General features: G+C 39.3%; 1 protein-coding gene and 1 long non-coding RNA gene across 3 annotated transcripts; both read right to left on the minus strand.

The window, feature by feature from the left end:
- Positions 1-481: 481 nt before the first annotated feature.
- Positions 482-9,887, minus strand: LOC149117917 (uncharacterized). Of its 2 annotated transcripts, XM_089287726.1 has the most exons (4): positions 9,341-9,887; positions 8,502-8,733; positions 1,128-1,226; positions 482-634 (listed from the first exon to the last, which is right to left on the minus strand). In XM_089287726.1, exons 2-4 carry the CDS (start codon positions 8,682-8,684, stop codon positions 530-532), a joined length of 387 nt encoding a protein of 128 aa, XP_089143852.1. In that variant the 5' UTR covers positions 8,685-8,733; positions 9,341-9,887; the 3' UTR covers positions 482-529. The 2 variants fall into 2 exon arrangements, 1 of the variants encoding a protein (XP_089143852.1); XR_016206634.1 differs by lacking the exons at positions 8,502-8,733; positions 9,341-9,887 and adding an exon at positions 3,396-3,622 and having other exon boundaries at positions 604-634.
- LOC149117918 (uncharacterized) lies at positions 4,491-5,444 on the minus strand. Its single transcript, XR_016206639.1, has 2 exons — positions 5,369-5,444; positions 4,491-4,614 (listed from the first exon to the last, which is right to left on the minus strand). It is a non-coding gene; the product is annotated as an uncharacterized LOC149117918 (long non-coding RNA).
- Positions 9,888-15,909: the final 6,022 nt, after the last annotated feature.

Here is a 15,909-nt window from a genome sequence, read left to right on the forward strand (position 1 = left end):
ACAAATCCTCACAGATAACTGGCAAAAGGTTCTTCTCTGTTATTGCAATCACCAGCGGTTTGACATACGAACGAGTCGTAAGGTCAATTCTACTGTGTTGATCCTTTCGCCTAGTTGTTGTTTCTTTTTAAACAAAAGAATATTTGATGGGAGATTCAACTGCAATAACCGCATTTGTCCAAATTCAAGAGAATAACCCCTCTTAAGAAAACCATAGTATGGGAAAATGCAGTTCCAAATTTTTGTCTACGAGACTATGGTATCGCTTTGAGTTGTGCACGGTCTATGTCAGGAAAGGGGCAAAGTCGACGGGCGAGTCCGATATCCAGTTCGGTTCTTTGACGTTTGCCGGCTTTCAGGCAACTTCTAACTAGTAACTACGAGAAAGGCAAGCTAGAAGAGCAAAAAGTATCGAGACAAAATTTAATATAAGGGGATCAAAAGGAGTTCTGTGTAGTATTTCACAAGAGAGTAGGACTAATTTTTGTCATGTTAGAGTTTTATTTCTCTCAAAAGAGACGGAGGTATTTCAATCTATGAGAAAAACCAGAAAGACGGCATCCATGTTACTTCTTACTCCAGCTGCTAACACTCCGTGCATGATGTCATCATCTCCCAGGTAAAATAGCGCCACCTGAAACCACACAAGTGTACAAGCACGTACTGGATGTTAAAACTCGATTAAACACTCTCCTGATAGCGTCGTAAAGCTACGCGCTAAACTGGCTTCGGGACTTACACCACGCGGGCAAAGTCACTTCAAATTAAAGGCAGGAAAACTTTGTTGCGATACAAGAATTTTCACTAATGCTTGCGATACTGTAGCCTGCGTAACATGAAGATGCATACGTCCTTTTGCTGTTTTCTCCGAGAGTGAATCGTTTCATTTTAGAAATTCAGAAGTTAGACCCTGTAATTATACTTTGAAAATTACATAAAATGAAAAAGTCATTGTGATTACCGTGAGCCCCATTGCGAGCTTAGTGGGCTAACATGAGGCGTATTTCTGAATGACATGACGCACTGGAACTCGCATATAGGAGTATCTCACCCTTCCCTCTCCCTTTCTAGGATAAGGGGGAGCTTAAGAATGGCAGATGAATTTGATTAACAAAGAGATAACGTACTCTTGCAGCGTCTGGTGACACAAATGCTTCTTTATAAGCCTTTGTTGCTTCATCGGCGTCATCGCGATTGATCAGTAAATCTGCAATGTATATCTCTGTCTGAAAAGAAGTATGGAGATCAGGAACTGTTCGTCAAAAGAAAGTACAAATTAATCCAATAGTTATGACCTCTCTGGCTGTGTGGTTATAAAGATTTGGGTGGAACTCTAAGAGGCTTGCTGGGCTACTTTGAATCTGCGAAGAACACTGACTTTATCTAGTTATTATTGGACTGTATTGAAGAAACATTGGTCAAGTTCCTTCATTTGGAGGTAATAAAAATAAGGTGGAGTAATAAATGAAACACGAGAGACCATGTTTACCAAGTTTCCAAACACTGAGAACAGAGTTGAAAATAACTTATTACCCCCAAAAGAGTTTTTTTTGACGAACTTCGAGTTGTTTGACTGTGGTGAAACACTGTCCCGCATGCTCGATATGTATGGGTTACTGACCAAGTGGGAGGTTAAGATGGCTGGATATTGGCCAAGTTCTTTTTTTGCGTATTTATGGACCGAGAGGGAGTCGAGGTCCATAAACTCGCAAAAAAAAGAACGAGGCCAGTATCCAGCCATCTTGACCGAACAAGCTTGGTCAACTGAAGGGTTTATTATATGGCTTTCGGGGAAATTTTTCTTGCGGGACACGGCGGGTAGTCCCGAGCGGGCAAGATAGCTCCATCTTGCCCACTCGGGTAGCCAATCACAGCGCCGGATTTGATTCATCTTGCCCGCTCACGGAGCTAGCCATATAATTATATAATACGTCGTCTTAAGAGTGACTTCCAGTAAATACTACGGATAGGTGTGCAAAATGCAAAAATCGAATTCCCTCAAAATTTTTCACAAGAAAGCCCTCTGGAAACTGTTTAGGAAAATACAACTTTTAGTTCGTTTGGATTTATATTTTTCAAGTAAAGCGATTTTTTAATTTCACCCTTGGAGAAGCCCACGAACAACTGAAAAATGTGCTTCGTATTTGCGACTCGTGTAAGAAAACTAAAACAATTATCAAATCTATTTCGATATTACACAATTTAATGACCCTTCCTTTACAAAGTACAGTTATTAGAATTGGAAAAGATTCAAACCTGAATTTTTAGAAAAATTTCGAATTTACCCTCCTAAACAGCATTATCAGAAAGCTCGATGTTGGCAAATTTCAACAGCAAAACTCGCTACCTGGTACATGGATTCCGCTGTAAAGATGGTATTCTATAGAAAGAGTAAGGCTTCCTCTATCGTTCTGTGAAATAAAATTTTGGGGCAACTCAAACTACGAATTTAGACGACCGAAAATATTTACAGTACTCGCTTGAAGTTTATGACCTTTGAACTTACAGTTGTCTTCATGAATACAAGAGATAACCTAAACAACAGTTGGAATTTTAGCCTGAATGCGACCCTTTCTCCCATTTAAATGATTTATAGTTATTTTTTATCTTCTGTGGGCAATTCTATCGAAAGTAATATTTTTTTTACGCGGAAAAGGAGTTCTAACTTGTTTATGAGTACGTGCGTATTTGTTTACTGAAGCGGAAATTTGTGGATATTAAATTTATTCCATCTAAGTTCTATTTTGTTTGCTGCAAGGCGTTTCGTGTTCCCTTTAAAACAAAATGGTATTGCCAAGTAGAAGGTTTTCTTCTCAGATTTTAAAACGACATATAGTTTTTGACTTACCGTCCACATGCATGGCTTGATTTACTCAGCAGCGTTACACCGGGTGTGATAGCGCTAAGATGGCGTGACGATAATTGACAAATCGCTCTTTGCAAATCGAATTCATCAAAATGTATTTATTATATCTTTTGATATCATAATGCTTCGAGACTACTTGATAAAGACTCTTGTGAAATAAGTCTACAAAAGTCATTACGGTGAAATGAAGAACCTGGATCTACTATTTTTATGCCGCGGTCGTGTGATCCTCGAGTGTGGCATCAGATGACAATAACAACTAAAAAATGGCCACCTGCAGTTATTCTCAAATCGTCTGTGGCATGTGCGTGACGTGCGGTCCTAGAGTTTCGAATCCCGCACGTATTCAATTTGTTAAAATTGGATAATGTGGCAAAGATATTCGAGGTGTGTTCAGAAACGGCGGAGGTCTGTGTATCTGTACTTGTTTCTAACGGATATCCCTTCTCGATTGTACAGAAGATCACAAAGGCACGAACAACCCCAAGAAGAGAGCGCGACGCGGAATTTAAATCCACCGCCGTTTTACCTTATGTCCAAGGAGTTTCGGAGTCTCTCCGCCGCTACCTAGAACAACAAGACATTCGCACCGTCTTCAAGTCCGACACGACACTTCGGTCACACTTAGTGCGACCCAAGGACACTGTCAATCCGGCTAAACAAGATGGTGTTGTCTACAGGATTCCCTGTGAGTGTGGCAAAGTCTACATCGGGGAAACAAGGAGATCTATGCAGGAGAGGATCAAAGAACCCGACTGGGATATACGACTCGTCCGTACCCAGACCTCCGCCGTTTCTGAACACACCTACGAGACCGGCCACTATCCTATCTGGAATGAGGTCAAGTTTATTGATCGAGATCCTCACTGGTACACACGTAGGGTCATGGGAGGCGCGGTGGCCTCATGGCTAGTGCGCTCGTCTCCGGATCGAGCGGTCCGGGTTCGAGCCCTGGCCGGGGACATTGTGTTGTGTTCTTGGGCAAGACACTTTACTCTCACAGTGCCTCTCTCCAGCCAGGTGTATAAATGGGTACCGGCGAACTTAATGCTGGGGGTAACCCTGTGATGGACTATCAATGGAGTATTTCTACTCCCCCCATCCAGGGGGGAGTAGAAATACTCCTAGTCGCTTCATGCTACAGAAACCGGGATAAGCTCCGGCCTGATGGGCCACTTGGCTCGCATGCAGACTTTACCTTTACCCTTACACACGTAGGGTCAAGGAAGCTATTCACATAAGACTTCACCCTTCACATCAATAGGGATAGTGGAATTGAAATTCCTGAAGCATAGATGCCCACGATCGAAAAACACAACAAGAGGATAGGAGAACAGTACAACAGCGGACCACTGAGGGAACAGCTACTCGTCGAAACAATGGAACAATAGGAGGATCGAAATGCACCAATCACAGCCGACCTTTGTGATATAAATGATACCGTGCAATCAGTCGACCTTATCGCCTGAAGACGTCGCGATCTACATCTCAAGTGACTACATCGTGAGACAAATGATAATACACTTTATTATGAGAGCCTACAGGCAACAAAATTTGCGTCTGAGGGTGGAGTCTTCTCGACTGAACCAGATTTATCCCACGATCCCCTTTCTGGTTCTTCTCATGTTGTATCCATTGCTCTGGACAGGAACAGTTCTTTTTGTTGCTACGCCACCTTATCCCCCATAGGTCCTGATGACGAGGGCATACTGTTGTGTTCAAAATACCTTCATCCACGTCAAAACAACCTTGGAAACAAAATGTGTGATATGCGTTTACTGGAAGTTTAGTTTAAAGGTAAGGGTTTCGAAAAACCATGCGACAGCAACATAACCCCGGGGATGTAAGCCCTTGGATAACATTGAGAAAGGCATCACAGATAATGTCACGCAGTATTATAGGACTCCGCTTTCTTACGCAATTTAAATGATACGTGAGAATGTTTCGGCGACAGAAGAAAGCAGAGGAGCCATCCGCGTTTTTGTTAGGTGAATGGGATTCAATGCTGGTAGGTGCCTTTGTACCTTATTTAACAAGCAAGAGGACAACAATCCGATAAGTCATCAGATTCGCAGATTTTCATAATAACAGGCGGGGTCTACAAATTATTATTATTTTTTCAGTCATCTCTGTAATTCCCTTATATGTTACTACCTTAAAGTTTCTCTTGACTTTTCTCTTGTAGTGAGGCAAGCCGACAAGTATTCCCCACCCCTGCCCCACCTTTAATTTCCACGTGGTTAGTAATTGGGATCATTTTCGTGGGAGAAACTTGTAAATAGCCGGGCCGCAATATAACTCAAGAGACTATAGTCTCAAGAGACTATTACGCTTTTGCACGGTCAGCTACATTGAAAAGTGTACATTGATTTCGCGTATCATGAAATCACGCCTGATTGGGCCTCATAGTGATTGTCTGTTACCGCAGCACTCAGTATTTTCTCGATAATCTTCCGCAATATTTTCGATCTAAAGAGAAAACTGAATTACGAATACACTGACCTGCTCTAGCCAACAGTAGCCTTCCTTCGTCCAGAGAAGAATCGCTCACATCAGTAGCCTTCAAATCACCTTGAATGTCTTTGTCACATTTTCGAATTAAAACACATTGAACATGTACGGGATTCGTAACTCTAGGACCGCACGTGCCCCCAACGATTTGAGAATAACTGCAGGTGGCCATTTCTTAGTTGTTATTGTCGTGTGATACCACACTCGAGGATCACACGACCGTGGCATAGAAATAGTAGATCCAGGTTTTTTATTTCACAGCAATGAGAGTTTCAAAATTTGCAGACTTATTTCACAAGAGTCTTTATCAAGTAGTCTCAAAGAAAGATATTATATATACATATTTTTTGATGAATTCGATTCGCGAAAAGCAATTTGTCAATTATCGTCACGCCATCTCACCGCTATCACACCCGGTGTAACGCTGCTGAGTAAATCAAGCCATGCATGTGGACGGTAAGTCAAAAACTATATGTTAATTTAAAATCTGAGAACAAAACCTTCTACTTGGCAATACCATTTTGTTTTAATGGGAACACGAAACGCCTTGCAGCAAACAAAATAGAACTTAGATGGAATAAATTTAATATCCACAAATTTCCGCTTCAGTAAACAAATACGCACGTACTCATAAACAAGTTAGAACTCCTTTTCCGCGTAAAAAAAATATTACTTTCGATAAAATTGCCCACAGAAGATAAAAAATAACTATAAATCATTTAAATGGGAGAAAGGGTCGCATTCAGGCTAAAATTCCAACTGTTGTTTAGGTTATCTCTTGTATTCATGAAGACAACTGTAAGTTCAAAGGTCATAAACTTCAAGCGAGTACTGTAAATATTTTCGGTCGTCTAAATTCGTAGTTTGAGTTGCCCCAAAATTTTATTTCACAGAACGATAGAGGAAGCCTTACTCTTTCTATAGAATACCATCTTTACAGCGGAATCCATGTACCAGGTAGCGAGTTTTGCTGTTGAAATTTGCCAAAATCGAGCTTTCTGATAATGCAGTTTGGGAGGGTAAATTCGAAATTTTTTAAAAAATTCAGGTTTGAATCTTTTCCAATTCTAATAACTGTACTTTGTAAAGGAAGGGTCATTAAATTGTGTAATATCGAAATAGATTTGATAATTGTTTTAGTTTTCTTACACGAGTCGCAAAAACGAAGCACATTTTTCAGTTGTTCGAGGGCTTCTCCAAGGGTGAAAATTAAAAAATCGCTTTACTTGAAAAATATAAATCCAAACGAACTAAAAGTTGTATTTTCCTAAACAGTTTCCAGAGGGCTTTCTTGTGAAAAATTTTGAGGGAATTCGATTTTTGCATTTTGCACACCTATCCGTAGTATTTACAGGAAGTCACTCTTAAGGACGTTCGCGCTAATTGTTTTTGCACATTCCCACTGTGCACGCAAAGTCACACGCCACGTCATGCATGAGAGCGCGCGCCAAGTAACAAAATGGACAATGATAGGGCAGATGGCCATTGCTACAGCTTTGCATGGATTTTTTGACCCTTGCTTTTCTTTCCAGAAACAGATTTTATTTACAATTATCTCCACATTGTCCAAAATGAACTAAAACGTCAATGTGGGTTTAAAAAAATTCAAGATTTCTGTCCACGGGACATCGAATCCTGCCATCTTGCGGCTGCAAGGCGCGTGACACTATGGTCGCTAAGTGCGAATTTGTTCTTTAAGGAACCTCACCAGTTGACTAAACTCACTTAATAGGTCCACTTAAACAATATTTGGCAGAGGAACATTTCATTTCAAAGATCTAATTGCAATATTTTTGGGCTTACAGACACCGTGGCCTTATTCTCTAACGCAGCCCGATTTTTTCAGATTTAGGGTGTTCTTTCGGGCATGTTTTCTCCAAAACGAAGTGGGTGACACCCCATTTTTTTTTTTTTTTTTTACATTTCTGACACAACTAACTCATCATCTTACATTGGTAAAAGTCTCAGTAAAAAAGTCAACGTTGGAAAATTTTCGCGCGAAAATCCTTAAGCGAAACTGACACTAAGAAAGAAAAACTGACACATAAGTTCGTCATTATTTCCCAAATATCAAATTGGTGAATACCTTTTGAGTTACAGTGTTTATCAGTTCAATTTAGTGTTTGCACAGGTAGTCATACGCGGTTTCGAGTTCAATTTGGAATTAATTTGCGCGCGCGATTTTTTTCAAAAAGCGGAAATTGCTTCGGCGAGTGTAATTTCAGCTTTTTGAAAAACTCACAAGTGCAAATTAATTCCAAATTGAACGAGAAAAATCGTATGATTACTTATTAATAATATAAACATGAAAAATTTCGCCTAGAGAAAGTGCGGGAAGATCTTTCTTGAAGCCATTTTTTTTCAAATTTGAGAAAACTTTTTCAAAGTTTCCGCACAAAATTTTCGTCATCATTTTACGTGCCATCATTGGCTTAGAAAATTTCCTATTGTCTTTCAGCCAATCATAATCCAGAATTACGATGTGTAATTTGCACTGGTGTTACATTTGAACTGCACTGCTCTCAGCCAATCAGAATCGAGTATATTTTTCATGTATATTTTTAATTTTATTATTGGCTTTTTTAAAACTTTACTGATTATAGTATGGCAAACATCCACGGCAGTGTTGGGCGCATGATACGGTTTGGGCCAAAACATTGGGCATAAGTTGTCTGCCAGACAATTAAAAATGGTGCTTACTTTGAAAAAGGAACAGTCTTCTGCTGAAAAATGTTTCGAAAGGCAAATCGGCAAAACATATTCGACTTATACTTAAGCGAAATAATTTATCACTGGTTGGGAGACAATCAGAACATTCCGTTTCATCATGGATCAGCTTGCCAATATGAAACATGGTTGTCTAGTTCCTAGACCTCTATATTTTGCCACAGTCAATCCGTTTCGATCACTTTTTCCATCTCTGTGACGTCACGAAACAGATTCGTGGTCAAGGCCTGGGAGAATATATACTATTGATTGGATATATTTTAGAAATATCAAGCACTTTAGTTTGTGAGCCTGACAACCTATTTTTTCTCTCCAGCTTATCCCTTATTTTTACTTTTTGCAGCATTACACCGGATGCGCTAACTGAACAGGCCACTAGTGGAATAATGGTTCTTACCATAAAATCATCAGGTTTAGTCATTTTCTCGCCCAGGAGTTGAAGATCTTGTTCAGTTTTAAATGGTCCATCACTATGGAAAGTCATTTTCCATTCGTTGAAGAAGCGCTCAATGTCCCGATACTTCTTGTCTTTTAGATATTCACGAAATATGTCCAAGGCTTGAGTTTCAATGCAATTCATTTTGTAGCCTTCCCTACATGCAGAAGTCACTGCGAAATACGTGATTTCCCTGCAAATTTTAACGTGAAAACCGATATTGCTCAAATCACCGAAATTTGGACTAGCAGAATCTATCACTATCGATTTCCGAGTCAGGGGCGCCATAAGGGCTTAAGTAAACTAGAGGTTTTATATTATTCCGTTGAAAATATATGCACGGTTTATTTCTTTCCATATTTCTTTCCATCCGCCTAGCATATTTCTAAGGCCATGCTGCATGCCTCGCCACGTGCGAGAGTCATTTTATTCATATCACCCACCAGGTTCCACCATATGTACGTTAGCAGGTTAACCATACAAAGTCGGGAGCCATAGGGTTTCGTATAGCATTATACGGTGCTTGAAACCATCTTGAAACTATTCCGTGTTATGACTCCTGATAAAACTAAAGCTATTACTATGGAGTGATTCCAATTCTACCACGCATATAGTCTGGTTGTAATTATCCCTTCAAAATGAGCTATTACATGTATCTCTCGCCATTTTTGTTTCCATTTCTGCTTGCCTCGCCCTCCTTTCATCTTTAGTCGAACGAGTTTTTTGTAATCAGTCTTGGGTCATTTGCAATGCAACCGCAATACAAACGAGAGTAACAAGAACAAAATATGGTGACTTACGTTCTTTAGAGGAGAGTGTTCTGTAATAGTTCCCCGTGTAGTATCCGTCATTGAAGTATTTCTTTAAGTTGGTGACGTAATCAGGTTCGCTGTGACTTTCTGAAAGACGTAAAGGATTCTCTAGTTATATTTACATCACTCGTAGTTTTGGACTTCCCAGGAGCCTGGTCTAAAATGGCCAATCCTGTGACGTGTAATTTCTCGCGTCGACCACCTAAGCGGCTCTATTCGCCCTTGATCTTCCTGGATATTAAGAAAAACTCCATCCAATAGATAATGATTAATGTTAGTCCAGTGGGAATGATTCGTTAAGACAACCCGATGCAATGTAATTTTATTTTTTCTCTACGGTTGTCTCGGCTTGATGATGTATCAATGTAATAAAGAACAGTACTGTAATGTTGATGACAATTACAGAAATATAATGTTTTACTAAAAGCTGCCTGGAGCATGTTCAAGGGAATAATAATAAAAAAAATTAGCAGACTGTTTGTGAGACCAAAGACAGTGTTGTTATTTGTCCCAAGGGACAAGAATGTGCGCATGAATAAAAAACTAGTTCGCGCAAGTGGCCAAGCTCAGTGTATACAGAGTGAACTGTGCTCGTAAAGACCGTTCACGGTTAGAAACTAGGTTCAGCATGCCTGAAATTTTGTCATGCTTCACTCTTTGCAACTGCTTCTTGAGGGTCTAAATAGAAACCAGGTATCTTTGTCTTTGATTCCTTTACCCGTAGTTTACATTACAGGTATACTGAGATTCATTTCACATACTTCTGATCAGACAAAGAGAACCATCGTAAGAAAAACGACAGCAACGAACCTTGCGAAAACAACAGTTCCGAAAGGTTCTGCTTGAAATATTAATAATATAAAATCATGAACTGCTAAGCCGAAGGAATTCCTTGTAATTTAAGTGTACCTTGAATGAATATGACGAGCAGAATGAGTGGAAAGAGCTTCATTTTAGCCTTATTTTCGTTCTTGTCGCTTTGAAACCTTCACAGTTGGTGCGCACAAAATTGGTGAATTGGGCGAGATCCTTTCTAAGTTATCAATAATAGCTTTATAGCGTTGTGGATGTTTTTTTTTACACAGCTGAGCACCTGCATGTTTGTTGCTTTTGTTTAAGCGACGAAGAAACGACCTATTATTATAAAATAACCAGCTTTATATCGACAGTAGCGCTCCTGAATCAATCAAGTTAAATCACCCTTATTGTCAATGCCAATCATACGATCCACTCTTTCCATAGACCACTTTCGACATTTTAAAATTCAGCTTAATAGCGAGGCCTACAGGACACAAACAAATGAAATTAAATCACCATGTTTATTTCATTGTTTGTGTCTTCTAGGCCTCACTGTCAAGCTGAATTTTAATACATCGAAAGTAGCTTATTGCTTTAGAAATGCTTGTTTCTCATGTGCTGGATCTAGTTTCTCTCTTTGCCTTGCAGGCCGATGTCTGTGTTGTCGGATGTTCATTTCCGCATACTTCTATAAGCAACACGTGTTGTAAATATGCAAATTGTTCGCCTGTACTTGTATTGACCTTGCCAAATCAATATTTACCAACAAGGATTCAACAACACCAATGTTTGTGGACTTACGCATTATGCATAAAGCTCACTTAGTCTGGAGAAATCTTGCATTGGACTTTGTACACCGTATGACACGTGACAGGCCGTTGGGAGCATGTTTTGCTCTATATAGTAGACGTGGTACTAGTAATTTCGAGTGATCCAATAAGAATTTTGCACAGTATTGCATTTTACAGAAAGTTAATAAAATTAAGCCTAAAAGGTTTTCAGTCTATTTTTATCATATGCAGAAAGAAACTATTGAAATTTCATTAACAGCGAAGAGTTTCTTTCTGAATATATATTGGAATAACAATTACGCAGTTATTAAAATTTCATTAATGGCAAAAGTTTCTTTTCAAATATACTTGAGTCACACATTCGCATCTTAAGTGTAGGATTCGCAGTAAATAAAGCTTAAGAAACTGCGAATTATTCTTCATATTCTACCTCAATAAGGGAGACTTCGCCATTATGAAACCTTTTAATAACTACAAATTATTGTCCTAGTTATTATAACAGGAGACACTTCGCGGTGCTAAAAAATGTATTAATTGCTAGTTGTTCTGCTCATAAATTTCATTACACCAAGGGAAGAGACTTCCCAGTTAATGAAACTTCAATATTAAATTGCGAAATATTTCGTCTGTTCTATTAATCCAGGTGACTACTTTGTCGTTAATGAAACCTCATGACTGCGAAATATTCTTCTTATTTCGAGTGACGACTTCGTCTGCAGTTTTAACAATAGCGAAAGATCTCTTTTCATTTTATTATTCCAAGCCACTATTTCTCGGTTAATGAATTTGCAACAAACGCGAAAAATATTTAATTGCTACAACAAATTTCGCCCTTAATGAAATTTAAAATAACTGCGAAAGATCTCCCAGTATACTAATAAGAACCTACATTTCTCGAAGTCTGGCGAAGTAGGTTCTTGTATTTTGGGTTAGTTATTGGCAATTTAGGCAAAGTAGATTCTTCAGTAATTAGGTTCTTAATTTCTATGAAGGAGTTATTGCTGTTGATTACTAGAAAAATAAATAAACTTGGGTTTGGTCCTTAAATATACAGTATTTATTCAAAACTGTATGAGGTATTTTCTTTTAATGTAAATTTGCAATCTCAAGGTCACACTCCTTAGCTTGGTTAAAATGTTTATCATAATTTAATTGTAACTCACATATAAGGACCTGCTTGATATTGCTGGGCTAAAAACGTTCTTATTTTTTGGGGTATTAAAATGGCAAATCTCTGCCAACAGGTTCTAGTTTCTTACATTTACATGCGGGTTTTACTGCAACTGTTAAATATTCCCTTTATTGTATTATTCCCAGTGACGACTTCGCCGTTAATGAAATTTCAATAACTGCGAAAGATCTCTTTATACTAGTATTATTTCGGAGAAAATTTCGCCGTTAATGAAATGTCAATAGCTGTGAAATATTTCCGGTATTCTATATTCTATATTTCAATAAGTGCCGGTAAGCCAAATTTAGGCACATTTCACTTTGTATCAACACCTGATCAACATTTCCACGCGAGGAGTTGAGTTATCTCGCAAGTCAATAACAATAATCAGTTTTCATTTAGCCTTAGTCTTTGTGCAACTGTGTCTGACAGTCACTGATGATTCAAACTGAATCCTGATACAAACACTGATGTACACTCCTATCCTGGAAATATTATGCAAACCACTACAGCAACATATACATGTAACCTTACAACAGTCTATCGTAAGAAGCATACAAAATGTCACAGTGACATCTTAACATAAGAACCATGTAAACTGATTATTGTTATTCAACATGTCAATATTTCTTTACAGTCAGGGCAAAAAGCTATCAGCACCTTAGAACAATTCAAAACCATGGACAAGAAGTCTATTTGGGACTAACTGTGTAACTGGTTTCATAAATCCAGGAAACCATCTTCACACTACATGAACATGTGCCAGTTAATTTGACTCTGTAAATAAAGTGTTCTGCTCTCCGTAAAGTTTCCCGCATAGAATTTAAAATGACTGGTCTATGTTGATATCGGCAACCTTTCCTGTGATTTCCAACCAACTTGTTGCACTTTCACTCCCATATACTGACATTCAAAACAATGGCGCAAAAGTAAACATCACAAGTACGCACTGTGGACCTATATTTTTGATAGTGAGGGTAAATCAGCGTTTGTTCAGTGTCACTCTAATATTTAGGGCCGATTTACACGGTACGACTTTGGGGACCGTTCATTTTTTATGAGGGAGGGGGGGCTGGTGGGATTTGGGAAGCACCATTTAAAAATCGCATGACCCCCCCTCAGCTTACCAATTTTTTCACATGGCCCCCCCTTATAGCGGACATTTTTTGGGATGACCCCCCCCCCCAAAAAAAAATTGAACAAACAATATTTAGATTTCAACTTTTTTAATATTTCTCTATTATCCCCCTACTTCACGTTATTGTGCTCACTATGAAGACAATATTTACAATCTCTATACGACAGAGAGCTGTTGTTTAAAAAACAAATCAAAAGAAAGAGAAATCAATTTCGGATCTCCTAGTTATGGCTCGCCCTGAGCGTGTGGCATTTGGCCTCTCATTGGCATCTTCCTCATCTGAATTGATGAATGCAAGAATGACGTCACTTGAGTCATCTTCTCCCCCAGAGTCAATGGCATCACTGTCATACTCATCATTGTCACTTTCCTCCGTTTCACTGCTGCCAGCACTTGCCCTGTTGTCATTTTGTGTCAATGTCCTGGCATTTCTCAGTGTTGGTTGGCCAGCTCTGAGAGGACTCTTCTGCTGCAAGCATGAATGTCTTACAATTGCCTTTACTTTCTCACTCTTGCTGCTTTTCAAATGCTGCTTCAGCCCGTGGTGGTTTGAGTACTTGTTTAGTTCTGGAACACGTAGCTTTTTAAGCTTGGTTAGATCTTCGCACAACTCAGTCCAAGGATAATCCTCCTCCCTACTTAACTTTGCCTTTTCTTCTGCTCTCTTTTTCTTTTTAAATTCCAGCACTTCAAGATGCTGAAGATAATCCACCACAAACTTCGATTTGAGAATAAACTTATCTGCAAATAGAGCAACGCTCTCTGGGTCAGATAAAACCAGCCTGCCACTTCCATGCTCTTTCTTCTTTATATTGTTAATCCAATCGGGGAAAGAGCGCACTAGTACATGAGCATCATGAAAGAGGCTCATTCCAAAATGCGCAATAATGGCGAAAGCGACGAGTCGTTTAAGAAAAGGTTTACAGCTGAACGATCCAGGCAGTTTGACATCTTACAAGCAAAAGAAGCAATTTTTCTAGGTGCGGATGGTTGTTCAGAAAGGGCGAGTGAGTTTTCCATGCAAGGGTACCAGTTGAAGCCCAGTGATGGAAGAAAACTGAACTTCTCCATCAAAGAGCACAGAGCAATGGTGGAAAAGTTGAATGTCATATTGAAAGATGTAAAGGAACACGATTCCACACTCTTTCAGTCCAATGGGCTTGCTTTAAAGCAGGGCGAAGAATTTGCCCACAGTTTTAATGTAAAACAGATCAAATGTACAGAAGCTAAGTTGACGAAGGTCACGCAGGACATGGAAGCACTAGAAAATAAGAAGAGCAATTATAACAGCATATTCAAAGGCATACTCAAACAGCACATCAACAAAAGGAGAAGGAAAAAAGAAAACCGCAGAAAGTCAAATGAAAGAAAGAGGAAGCGGACTGAAAACAACGTCCAACGAGTTTATGGAATCTGTGTTGGAAACCCGCTAGGAAATGATCTTCCACAATGCCTTGTGTACCCTCCTAGAACGGCCGTCCCGGAAGAGTGTCTTAAAGTTGAGGATGTTGCCACGTCGATATTTAGAAGAGATACGCCATACATCGCCCAGCTCTTGGAAGGGAATTATTTCACCAATGCTGCAAGAAGCAGAATCATCGTCAACCTTGAGCGGGAAGTCAGAGATTATGTTTACACTTTCATGTACCCTGAAGAGTACACTCTGACGGAAAGCATTGCTGCTTCTTGCAGCATTGGTGAAAAAGACTCCCATAGCAGCACAAGCGGCGACGAAGAACTCGACGACAGCGGAGATGAAGATGAGTGCCGGTGAAAGTTGCATTCGAAAATAACAGTGTTAAATACTTCTTTTCAGTAGCTACAAATGCTTTTTGTCGCCAAACGTTTTTTTAAAGCAGAAGGAAAGTTTGTAATAAATTTGTATCCTGCCTTCTATGTTTATTCTATAGCATTTTTTTGATATTCAAACATTATGCCATTTTAAAGTTTTACTAAAATATTTCACGTGACCCCCCCTTTTTCCCTTATTATTTTGGGATGGCCCCCCTCGAAAGCCATTTTTTTTCGCATGGCCCCCCCCCCCAAATCCCACCAGCCCCCCCTACCTTATAAAAAATGAACGGTCCCTTGTCGCATGCGACAAGCTTACGACAGGCCTACGACATAAATTGTTTCGTGTAAATCAAACCTACAACTTCCTAACGACTGTTGTGTACGTCAAAAAAACTGTCGTAGGATTTTAAAACATGTTTTAAAGCGCTGAGACAATCGTAGCCGAAATCGATAGAAAATGACGTATTTTGTGACAAATTTATACTGAGTAGGGGACGAATGTGAAGTTTTCTTGCGTCAAAATGGCGGACGAAGTTCTTGTTGACTGATTCACATGAAGTCGTTTCTCGAAAAGTACTGAACGGATTAAAGCGAAAAACATCTCGTCAGAAAGTTTTTTCAAAGCACAGGACAGATAAAATATCTGTTTACCATTTGTTAGAACTTCCGCCCCGAAAATCCCGGTGCAAACTTTTGCATATTTAATTTTGTAAGTGAAAAGTACTTGTCCTACAAAGTCGTACCGTGTAAATCGGCCCTAAGAACAATGTATCTTGATAATGTAGCTAAATTACTACTCTTCCCGGTAGACCGCGATACCCACGACTTTTTTTCGCCGCCTTCAAAGTAACGTTTTTGATGCCAC

The sequence above is a fragment of the Orbicella faveolata genome, unplaced genomic scaffold (assembly GCF_042242905.1).
Source record: "Orbicella faveolata isolate gen_17 unplaced genomic scaffold, um_ofav_v1 contig_1, whole genome shotgun sequence".
NCBI classification, from domain to species: Eukaryota; Metazoa; Cnidaria; class Anthozoa; order Scleractinia; family Merulinidae; genus Orbicella; species Orbicella faveolata.